This window comes from Macaca mulatta, chromosome 6 (genome assembly GCF_049350105.2).
Source record: "Macaca mulatta isolate MMU2019108-1 chromosome 6, T2T-MMU8v2.0, whole genome shotgun sequence".
Classification (NCBI taxonomy): Eukaryota; Metazoa; Chordata; class Mammalia; order Primates; family Cercopithecidae; genus Macaca; species Macaca mulatta.
In genome coordinates this window covers 177246593-177258641 of record NC_133411.1, presented here as the reverse complement: position 1 = coordinate 177258641, position 12049 = coordinate 177246593, and the positions used below count along the sequence as shown (strand labels likewise).

Genomic DNA, 12049 nt, shown 5'->3' with positions numbered 1-12049 from the left:
CTGTTTTGCTGGACCCCTGGGGGAGCTGAAATAGTACATAGGACATCTGTTTCTTTCTACCTGACCAGTATTCAATTCGTTCTTCTTTTGTTAATAATATTCCAATTTGTCTTTGAGAAACCACTCTTTTCGTACTTTGAAGTCACCTGGTTCCCATACAGCCGACCCTTCACAGCACTGGAAACATGATGCATGCCTAGATCTTTACAGAATTCTAATTTTGCCCACCCCTAGCTGCCCTGTAACAATGCTTGGTTCACCCAAAAAAGGCAGGGAGTCTCAAACCCAAGGCTAGTTAAAACTATCGGGAAAGGTAGGCCCCCTTTCTGCAGGGATTGCTAACCTGGTAGTGTGTAAGCTCCAAATTGCTGGGAGTTGCCTTGTCACTTTGACAGGAAAGTCTGCTGTAGAGTAAAGCCAACATAAAGGCAAGCAGGGTGAAGAGAAGGAGAGAGACTGAGTCTGTGTAACATCATCTGAGTCCCTGGATCCAGCTGTGCCTGAAGGTAGGTATCTTAGGACTTTGGAGTTAAATAAGACAATACATTCCCTTTTTTGCTTTCTCTGGTTTCTATCAGATTTCTGTCGTTTCCGCAGAGTTCTACTATTCACACAGAGTTGGCAGAGGGGCAGAGCTGGGCACTGCCATACTTCACCTGGCCTGGCTGAGAAGGTCCACAGGCCAGACAACTTAGTCTAGGAAGGAATGGATGCAATGTGCCTGGCTTCCATCCACACCACAATGCCCAGGGCATTCTTTGCCAGTAACGCTGGCTCAGAGTACAGAAAGATCATGAACTTGAAGCCCGATTGTCCAGGGTTCAAATTCTGCCTCTACCATCTGGAACAGTCATGAAATATCTTGGTCTTACCTTTTTCCTGTCTAACATGGAGATAATAAGAGAGACCCTCTGCTATAAGGTTGCTTTTAAAATTAAATGAGAAGATGCATGCACAAATGTTTTAGTACAATAAACAATCTCAGCCAAGTGTAGTGGTGCATGCCTGTAATCCCAGCCACTCAGGAGGCTGAGGTGGGAGGATCGATTAAGGCCAGGAGTTCAAGACCAGCCTGAGTAACATAGTGAGACCCTGTCTCTAAAAAAGAAAACAAAGTAATTAAAAAAAAAAATTTGTTTAGGCCTATAACAGATGCTCTAAAAATGTCAGCTTTGATTATTATTTTGATTTTATTTGTGGTAGTGGAACCCGACTGCTTAGGATTCTGTGAAGCCACAGAACATCTAAACCCAGAGGTCTATACTGCTTAAAAGCCCAGCTTGCTCCCAGCTGTGCAGGAGACACTGAAGCAGGTAGTGTCCACAATCTTTTCAGCCTGTTGCTGAAACTCCAGTTGTGCTCCTTCAAACCAAAATGCTTATAGGATCATGGGAAAGCCTCGGTTACAGAAATCAAGACAGGCAAGTGGGAAGATAACTCGGCTTTCAGATTAAACAGATCTGGGTTCAAAGCATAGTTTCACTCTCTATCTTGTGAAGTGTCCTGGGTGAGTCATTTCCTCTCTGAATTTCAGAGAGGATGAAAATATAAAGACGATAATAACTATCTTCATAATCTTTGTGAGGATTAAAGACGACGAAGTGTATGAAAAGCCAAGCACAGAGCAGGCATTCTACAATAGTAGTTATTATTTTTGAACCATCCTGCCCCTAGCCCCAGCCCAATTACCTTCTTTTGGCCTCTTCATATCGAAGGCGCAATCTGACCTTCTCTGCCAACTGATTGTTGCTGTTGATGCTGAACTGGAGGAGAAGAACGAAGTCAGGAATTATGTGGCTGTTGTGGCCGGTGCTGAGTTGGGTTTCAAGGGCTCATGAGAGACTTGGCAGCTTGAGTGGGCAGTAGCCAAGAATAGCCCCCGCTGATGGGGCTGGCGGTGCAGATCGCAGGGAAGCTGGTGAAGCAAAAACACTTTCCTCCCTTCAGGCCACGGGAAGAGCCATACACTCAGACATCGATCACTTTGAAAACAGAAGCCAAAGGCCCAGAATATCATCTTGCAGCCCCCAATGGCTTGGCTTGGTGCCAATTCAAGCCACAGAAGCGTGGAGGACAGTTGGTGAGGAGGAAACAGGGATAGCCAATATCAAGAAAGCCATTCTGGGGGCACTGGGGAGGGGATCCATAGAAAACTCAGAGAGGCTGCAGTCAGGAGTGAAACACTGGGTAGGTGGGGAGAAGACCCCAGCACTCACAAAGAGGCATACAGCTCCTTTACAAATACTTTGGCCTGCAGATGGCTAGTAGCTGGACACATGGTGGTGTGGGGAAGGAAGGGACAGCCTCTTTTGCTGTGCTAGTCTGTTAAGAGCAGCAAGAGGCTACAAGGCTCACCGGTCACCCTTGGACAAGTGGGAAGACAGCTATGGAACTCAGGAACAGCATTTAGAGGCTGTTTGCCACAGAGGCTGGAAGGCGGATTCGTTCAATGTTGCTGGCTCTAGTAAAACAAAAGCTCTCCAAAAGTTACGAGGCACCGTGGGTCAGCCCTACTCTAACCTTTTCCTGAGCCACATCTGGACAGCGCTTTCACTATTCATAACTAGGACTGGACTGAGCTTAGGAACTGGGAGTCAAGCAGCTGCCTGAAAGCTGCATGCATTGTTTTGAGACTAACAGGAGGAAAATATCCTCTGCTGTCCAGTTGGGGAAAGAAAAATGGAAACAGAACTGCAAAAGAGTATGAAAAAAACCAAACCAAAACAAAACACAGAGAAAGATATTTTGTCCTTTAAACATGCTTTCTGTGCAGCATTAAGAGACGCTAGCACCTGGCCAGGCAATATTAAGGGCCATTTCTGCAGGCTTTTCCTCCACGTCATCACATCATTTCCTCCTGGGGCCAGGAGGTCTGTAAGAGAACAGAGCTCCAGAGGGCTGAGGCAGCAGCCAGCCCCGCAGAGAGCCCCTGGCCAGCTCCCTGGTGAGCCATGAGAAGGCAGCTGCTCACTACAGCAGCCTCCCAGCTGCCATCCTGTGGAAGGACCCCAGCATCCTGCCCTGTCTACTCACACTTCCCGAGATGTCTGTCTGGGAGCTCACATCCAGGTACTGTTTCGGCAGCGGGAAACTCGAACTCTCCAGAGAGCTGCTGCTGGACCACAGGTCTGAGTGAGACCCCCTGTCGGTGCGGAAGCCGTCCTTCAACATGGCAAGGCTCTGAAGGAAGGGAGAGCAGGGTCAGTGATGCGCCTTCCCAGGAGGGAGCTCTGGGTCTGCCACGCTCCCCGTGCTTCCCTCTCTACCCTCCCTTAATTTAGGAACCCATGCCCTCCCCAGACATCCTACTGATCCTGTGATAGAGAGCTAGCATTGAGTGGGTCCTTGCTGTGTGCCAGGCTCTGTGCTGGGCCTATGACATAGGAGAAACCGGTGTGGATGCCGACTCTGGAGCCACACTGCCCTAGTTGGAACCCCCGCTCTGCTGCTTCCCAGCTGTGTGACTTGACCTAGCTGAATAACCTCTCTTTGCCTCGATTTCCTCTCCTGTAAAATGAGAATAATCGGCTGGGTGCTCATGCCTGTAATCCCAGTGCTCTCAGAGGCCAACGTGGGAGGATCACTTGAGGCCAGGAATTCAAGATCAGCCTGGGCAACATAGCGGGACCCCCATCTCCGAAAAAAAAAAAAAGAATTGCTGGGTGTGGCGGTGCATGTCTGTAGTTCCAACTACTCGGGAGGCTGAGGTGGGAGGATTGCTTGAGCCCAGGAGTTCGACGCTGCAGTGAGCTATGACTGTGTCACCGCACTCCAGCCTGGGCAATAAATAGAGCAAGACCCTGGTTCTTAAAATAAAAAAGGGGAGGGGGAAGAATCACAGGTCCTATCTCACAGGGCAATCATCTTGATTAAATGAGATTAAACGAGATGACAAGTGAATACAGCCCATACTCAACAACTGTCAGCTTTACCAGAGTCTCACTGAATCCTGACAATACTCATGCAAAGAATGACCTATGATTATCCCCAGTTTATTGATGAGAAGCTGGCAATTGACCGAGGCAAGATTTGGACCTGGTCTATCTGGCTTAAGGCTCTGCGATCTCAACTACTAATCAGAACAGGAACATGCCTCACTGTCCATGAGGTCCTCATCTAAATGTTTTCACTGGGCTGCTGTCCTGGGCGGGAGCTTCGAAACTGTTCTGTTTGTCATAGAGCATACAGCTTCCTCCACTAAGTCATTTACAGCATCTCTGAGGACTCCTAATCTGCCAGTGAAATATCTGAGGTCAGGGTGGTTCCCGGAAGCGGAGGTGATATGTACAGGGGGTAAGAGGATGGGTCTGTGAGCCAGGGGTTCACAGGTTTGAATCATGGCTCTAGCTTCCTCTCTGAGTTGTACAGTCTTTTTTCTGTAGGATGGGGATAAACTAGGGTTGATTTAAGAGATGAGACATGATGCATGCAAAAGGCTTGGCATAATCACCTGGCACATTATATAATATCTATTATAATTTGTTCAGTTCCCAGCATAGAGGCAGAACACACAATGAAATGCTTATAGAGATGCTACATTTTGATGTCAAAGGTTAATGATGTTGAAACCACCTCTCTCCATTTGATTCTTTGAAAAATAAGTCAGAGGCCAGGTGCACTGGGTCACGCCTGTAATCCCAGCACTTTGGGAGGCTAAGGTGGGAGAATCACTTGAGCCCAGCAGTTACCAAGAGCAGCCTGAGCCACATAGCAAGACTCCCTCTATTAAAAAATAAAAGTTAAAAAAACAAAGAAAAAATAAGTCAGGTAATTAAAGCTAGTGGCAAGGATGTGGCCTTTGGACTAGGCCAGATGAATTCCATTCCAACTCTGCCATTTACACTAGCTGTGTGACCTTATGCAAGTCACTTAATGCTTCTGAGCCTCCACGTCCTCCTCTATGAAATGGAACCAAAACCCCAGGAAGACTGGTAATGAGAATTCAGCAATGTGTGTACCATGTAGAAATAGTCCGCGTAAGACTGGCATACAGGAATACTCAGGAGAAATCAAGATGGCACCCACATCAACAGGAACTTGCATACCTTAATGAGATCTTGCTTTTCCTTTTCCCCACAGGTAATAGCCTTTTTGATGGCTTTTGTTTCTCTCAAGACAGCCTGAGCTTCATCCAGTTTGTAGCTGCCCTGAGCATCAGACATTTTCTTATCGATTCTAGGAGACAGTTAATGGGAAAGGTCAGCCTTAGATAGGGTGAGGGACAGGGTCTCCCCAGGGGAAAAGCACAGACCACAGGACTTCAGTTCCTTAAGAAGGCCCCTCCCTCTGTCCTGCTAATCCTGCCTCCGTAGGTCCCACTTGTGGGATAAGGCACAGAAGGTCCCGGGCTGGGCATGGTGGCTCACACCTATAATCCCAACACTTTGGGAGGCCAAGGCAGGTGGATCACTTGAGGTCAGGAGTTCAAGACTAACCTGAGGAACATGGTGAAACCCCGTCTCTCCTAAAAGTACAAAAATTAGCCGGGCATGGTGGCAGAGGTTGCAGTGAGCCGAGATCACGCCACTGCACTCCAGCCTGGGAGACAGAGCAAGACTCTGTCTCAAAAAAAAGAAAGAAAGAAAGAAAAGGAAAAAAGAAAAAGGCAGAGAAGGTTCCTGTTACACAGCCAATGTGTGGGGGTGCAGAAGCAACATTGCTTGTGAAGTCAGTGTCCTCTAAACATCAGCTCTTACGGGAAACCTTCCCTGATTACTTCCCTGGGTCCTCCAGGCTGGGTAGGAGCTTCCCATATACATCACACATAGTTGTGACTCTGCAGTTGTTACATTGTGTGACAGTTTATGTATCATAGTTTATGTGGTAGCATCTTTGACTTGACTCTGGGAGGCTTGGGAACAGGAGGCAGAGTTGAACATGTTTGTCTCACTCTTTTTTGGAGGGAGGGCAGGCTGTCCTGTGCATTGTATGATGTTTAGCAGCCTCCCTGGCCTCGCCCCACAGGATGCTGTTGGTACCCTCACCCTGAATGGTGACAACTGAAAATATCTCCAAGTATTACCTAATGTCTGTTGAGGGAGAGGGAGCAAAATCATGCTGGTCAAGAACCACTGTCTTTAATAAGCATGTGTTGAGCTAATGAACACAATGAAGAAAAGGACAGAAGGATGAAAAACTCCCAGCCCTACTACCCGTTAGTAGGATGATCCTGGGGTCGTCTCTCAAACACACAGAGCCTTGGTTTGCTCCTCTAAAAAGCCTGGAAAATGTTATCCGCCTAACCCACATTCATGGAGTTGTCAGGAACATCAAATGGAATACGGGATGGAACATCTTGTGATAAACTAGGAATTACTGTACAAACATAAGGGATTAAAATGCTTCTAGCCTGGAGAGCTTATACAGGTTCATTTTGATGGGAGAAAAATTAAAAAAAAAAAAAAAAGCGGGATGCGTCCTGATGTAGTTTTCTGAAGGTCAGACCAAACCAGACAGGCAGGGGTGAGCTTCTGGAGAAGGAGCGCCCAGGTGTCAAATAGGTTCTGGGGACAGAGATGCATTTTAACTACATCACACTTTCGCCACAGGCTAGGCCTGAGGTTTCAGTCCAAGGTGGAGAAAAAGGAGTTTTACAGTCTGCGGGAACACCACAAACTCATTATTTCAGCATGAGAAACTGCTCACAGGCATTCCTTTGTGGTTTTCTGCTACAGGCCAAACTGTCCTGGGCTAAAAATAACCCTCATGGGGAATCCTGAGCACGAGCAGGTTTTCATCCTGGCCTCATCGTCTGCGCCTCCGAGCAGAGGAGAGAGCAGGCATGGAGCGAGGTCTCAACACAGCCTCCCTCTGCGGTTACTTCAGCCTCCATGGAGAGAAAACAAAGCCCCGTTTATGTCTCCCCACTAAAAATAGCCCGTCTATTCCTTTCCAGGACTTGGGCCTGGGCAGGCCTATCAGGTCGGCAAGGACTGGCCCCAGATTTAGTCTGAAAAATTAGTCTGAGGGAGCTTAGAAGATGCTCCGTGGCAAGGAGGCTCCCCAGAGCCAGTGTCCGGGACAGGCAGTGGCCCTGCTGCAGATGGGCATAGGAGGTGCAGGGAGACATTGTTGGAGCATGTCCGAGGGCTGGGGACTCTGGGGAGGGGGCTGTGCCCAGCTGTCCTCTGTCAACAGGGCGAGAATGGCTTTGAATCCCTGGCAGGATGAGACAGAAGCGGTTTGTCTGCTGGGCTTCCGACAGCCTCTACCTGATTTCTTCAAGGGCCTTAGCAACCTGGCCTCTGGAATTTGGCTCCAGAGAGCAGCTCTGAGAGGGAACACTCTTGGGATGAAGCTGGGTGGGGAGGGGGTGGGGGGAGAACAAAGGGTCACCATTATACACTCGGTGAATGAATTTTTTTTTTTTTAAGGGAAAGAAAAGTGTGTGTGTGTGTGTGTGTGTGTGTGTGTGTGTGTGTGTGTGTGTGTGTGTGTGTGTGTGTGTATGTGGGGATGCATGTGTTTTAGGAGTTCCAAATCCCTCAGCTGTCTTCTCTTCAGGGCTTTAGAGATTCACACACCCGGTAGCCACAGAGAGGTGGGGCAAAGGCTGACAGCAGCCGACTCCTGGTCCTGTCCAGACACCTCCTACCTGGGCACGGCAGGGCGAGGCGCTGCACTGCCCTCCTCCCATAGGGGGAGATGCCTGGTCTCCACTCTTCCCTATTAGAAAGGGAGCTGGCAAGTCAAAGTCCCAAGGTTTCATCTTGATTTTTCTTTGCAACCTCCTCCAAGAGGCAACTTTTAATCCTCATCAACCTTTTCCCTTCTCTCTTTTTTAAACAGGTTGCTCACTATGAATTGAACCAATATGGATTCGTGGCCCAGAGTAACTCAACTGCCCAAGGAAGCTTAACTGGTATCATCACAATCATGACAGGTGACATAGCTGCTCTTAAAAAACAACAGAGCTGGCCGGGCATGGTGGCTCACGCCTGTAATCCCAGCACTTCGGGAGGCCTAGGTGGGCAGATCACCAGCTCAGGAGATTGAGACCATCCTGGCTAACATGGTGAAACCCCATCTCCACTAAAAATATAAAAAATTAGCCAGGCATAGTGGCATGTGCCTGTAGTCCCAGCTAGTCAGGAGGCTGAGGCAGGATAATCGCTTGGACCTGGGAGGTGGAGGTTGCAGTGAACCGAGATCGTGCCCCTGCACTCCAGCCTGGGTGACAGAGTGAGACTCCGTCTAAAAAGAAAGAAACAACAGAGCTTTTGGCTGCTAAAGAGAAATTTTCTAAAAGGGGAAATTACATGTGGTTAAAGTTATCCTGGAAATTCCTTAAGGATAAGCTGTACCTTTCCCCATGTTCTGCCATAAGAGTAGGCACAGAAGTAGAAGTGACTGGATAGCATCCGTTAGACTCTGAAAAAGAGGCCTTACATTTTCTGGGAATGAGGAGGGAGTTATCTGGGATGATGCTGGGAAGAGAGGTATTGAGACATGAACTTCAAAATCCAGTAGTCCTGGGTTTCAGCCCTAGCCCTGACACCTGCAAGCTGGGTGGCTCTGGGCATGTTTTCAACCCCGCCAGTGCCCTCATCTGTAATATATGGCAGGACAGAAACTTCTCTTAAAAGGGGGTGAAGAGAATGAAATGAGGTGGCTGGTGTGAAGTGCTTCCCCGGCACACCATCTAGCCTAGGGCAGACGTAGAGTTCATCCGAGTTCCCTTCCCAATACAAGCAGGCAACCAGCTAGAGGTCACCACCCCAGCCCACTCTCAAGGAGCTCTTCCCTCATGCCAGACACTACCACACACTTGACACGGATTTTCCAATTCAATCTTTACAACCCCTAGTTTTTCAAATGAACTGAAAGCTCACAGGGGTTAAGTCACTTTTCCAAGGACCCAGGGAACTGGGATTTGAACCCTGACCACCTGCCTCTCAAGACTACATTCCTGACTCTCTCTGCCAAGGTGTACATTAAAGGAGGCATCTTCCTCCACACTGGACGCAGAGCCCGGCTTCCGGCGAAGGAGTGTGGGCGGCTGGAGCTGCCATGGAGTCTTATCTGGGCCTGATATCAAACATGGGGCAGACGGAGAGGGGAAGAAAGGAGGCTTGTCTCCGGGGTTTCAGCATCAGCTTACCAAACAACAAGAGTTTTCAATGCTGCTACAGGGCGACAAAGTGGTAAAACAGGTTTGCGGTGGCTCAGAGAATAATGGGAAGTGTTCTAACCAGAAGCTCTTGAGGACTGCAGGAGCCAGGAGGCAGGGAGAACCCATTCAGTAAGATGACGGGAGTGAGTAGCCCTTAAACTGTGTGCTCAGAAGCTGTTTTGCTGCAAAGTGGAGGAATCAGGCTATTGCTTTAATAGGTCAAAAATAGGCATTTTCTAAGCTTATAACTATTGCTCCAAACTGTCATTGGTGCTACTGAAGATTACCAAGAAGCATAAAGCATGGTTCCAGGTCTTAACAATTCAGAATCTGGTTTGAGAGACAAGATTGGTATATGTATATACACATATATGAATAACATGTATATAACAAAGATGTAAACATATAGAAAGCCATACTTTGTAAGATACAAAAATTACAGACAATTTGTAATAATATAAAGCCATATACATATTTCTTATAGCATGTGTATAGACATCCAAAGGCTTGGGGCTATGGCCACAGAATGATGAGGGTAGATTTGAAATTCATGGAATGAGGAAAAGGTATAGTAGTCAGGGAGAGACAAAAAGCAAGAAATAGCCATCCATGCAGGTGTGGCCTCCCTGGGAATGTAAGTGAGATGCCCCCTTGGAAGGCAGAAAGCTGCCGAGTGTCCTGCCTAGAGCTTCTGAGAGGGCTACCAGGTGACCTTCGTAATGATTGTCCAGTGAGCCCATTGGATACACTGAACACAATTCAATGAATGAGTCTCAGTTACATGCTGTAGTTAATAATAACAATAAGCTAACATCTTTCTCGCTCCCTTTCTTAATTTCTTTCTCTCCCCCTCTCTCTCTTTCTTCTCTTCCTTTTTTTTCCTTTTCTTCGAGACAGGGTCTCACTTTGTCTCCAGACTGCAGGGCTTTCTCTCTCTCTCTCTCTCTTTCCTTCTCTTTCTTTCTCTCTCCTTCCTTCCTTCCTTCCTTCCTTCCTTCCTTCCTTCCTTCCTTCCTTCCTTCCTTCCTTCCTTCCTTTCTTTCTTTGGAGAGAGGGTCTTACTTTGTCACCCAGACTGGAGGGCTTTTTCTTTCTCTCTCATTCTTTCTGTTTCCTTTCCTTCCTTCCTTCTTCCCTCCCTTCTTCCCTCCCTTCTTTCCTTCCTTCTTTCCTTCCTTCCTTCCTCCCTCCCCTCCCCTCCTCTTCTCTTTCTCTCTCTTTCATTCTTTTGAGACAGCGTCTCACTTTGCCACTCAGACTGGTGTGCAGTGGTGCAATCAGCTCACTGCAACCTCCCACTCACAGGCTCAAGCGATCCTCTCACCTTGGCCTCCCAAAGTGCTGGGATTACAGGTCTGAGCCACCGTGCCCAGCCACAATAAGCTAATCTTTCTTGAGTACCTGCTAAGTGACTCAGTTTTCTCATCTATAAAATGTGGGTAGTTAGATAACAAAGCATTCCTTATAGTGTTGCTGTAGGATCAAAGGAGCACACTTGCGTGGAAACACTGCAGGGGTTCTCTGGCACAGAGTAACTGCTTGACAAAGCTTAGCTAGTATAGTCACAATCAGGACAGGTAACACAACTACTCTTTTTTTTTTTTTTTTTGAGATGGAGTCTTGCTCTGTTGCCCAGGCTAGAGTGCAGTGGCACATTCTCTTAAGAAACAACAAAGTGCCAGGCATGGTGGTTCACGCCTGTAATCCCAGCACTTTGGGAGGTCGAGGTGGGCGGATCACAAGGTCAGGAAATCGAGACTATCCTGGCTAACATGGTGAAACCCCATCTCCACTAAAATACAAAAAACCAGCCGGGCAAGGTGGCGGGCACCTGCAGTACCAGCTACTCGGGAGGCTGAGGCAGGAGAATGGCGTGAACCCAGGAGGCGGAGCTTGCAGTGAGCTGAGATCCGGCCACTGTACTCCAGCCTGGGTGACAGCGTGAGACTCCATCTCAAAAAAAAGAAAAGAAAAAAAAAAGAAACAACAAAGCTACTGCATGTTCTCACTTGTAAGTGGGAGCTAAATGATGAGAATACATGGACACACAGAGGGGAAAAACACAGACTGAGGCCTCTGGGAGGGTGGAGGGTGAGAGAAGGGAGAGGATCAGGAAAAATAACTAATGGGTACTAGGCTTAATACCTGGGTGATGAAATAATCTGTACAACCAACCCCCATGACACAAGTTGACCTGTATAATGAACCTGCACATGTACCCCGAAGTTAAAATAAAAGTTAAAAAAAAATAAAAGAGAAGATGAAGACACAACAGAGCTGTATTTTACCTGGCCACAGCTCAGCTTCTAAAGGTGAAAATTATATTTGGTGAAAGTTATCCTGGAAACTCCTTAAGTCACCCATAGAGCACAATGTACATGGCATCGTGCATACTTTTCTGGTAATTGGTTTTCGCTAGAAGAGATCATTATTCCTTCAATGAAGCACTTAGTGAGTGCTTTTAGGGGAAGTGGAAGAAAGGAGTGTGTTTTGTTTGCGTGCATATGGGACCCTACTGGATCGACTAGAGATGAGGCGTGTGCACGGAAATGCTCGGCAATGCTTGTTTCTGTGACTGGATAGTAACACTCGGCTGAGTGGAACAGATCTTAATGGCTTCAGAAGTCCACAGAACAATGAGAGTTCTGTGGTCTGAAATGACTCCTGTTTCCTCTTTCCAAATCCCACTCTTGGGTGGCAGTATCTTCAGAAAATGCCAGTGGAATAGAACTTGAATGATGAGAGAGCCACATTTTGAGAAGAGAGGAAAAGGATTGAAGGAGAGAGAGACAGGGCAGGAGGGGAGCCTGGGTGGGGAGCAGCCCCCATGCTCTGCGACACAGGGTGCACTTACTTCTTCAGGGTCTGAAAGCCACGCTCTTTGAACTGCAGCTCGTGCTGGAGGTGAACCATCTCTCTCTTCAGCTTGTTGACCTG

General features: G+C 47.7%; 1 protein-coding gene across 16 annotated transcripts in view; it reads right to left on the bottom strand.

Annotated features, from left to right (window-relative positions):
- The window catches only part of WWC1 (WW and C2 domain containing 1), a 175539-nt gene that overhangs the window by 58689 nt on the left and 104801 nt on the right, over positions 1 to 12049 (bottom strand). For all 16 annotated transcript variants that reach the window (XM_015141371.3, XM_015141372.3, XM_015141373.3 and 13 more), the window contains 4 exons: positions 11967 to 12046; positions 5046 to 5175; positions 3034 to 3180; positions 1690 to 1763 (listed from right to left, as the gene is read on the bottom strand). In XM_015141371.3, the coding sequence (XP_014996857.1) occupies positions 1690 to 1763; positions 3034 to 3180; positions 5046 to 5175; positions 11967 to 12046 (431 nt within the window). The remainder of the gene's footprint in view (positions 1 to 1689; positions 1764 to 3033; positions 3181 to 5045; positions 5176 to 11966; positions 12047 to 12049) is intronic.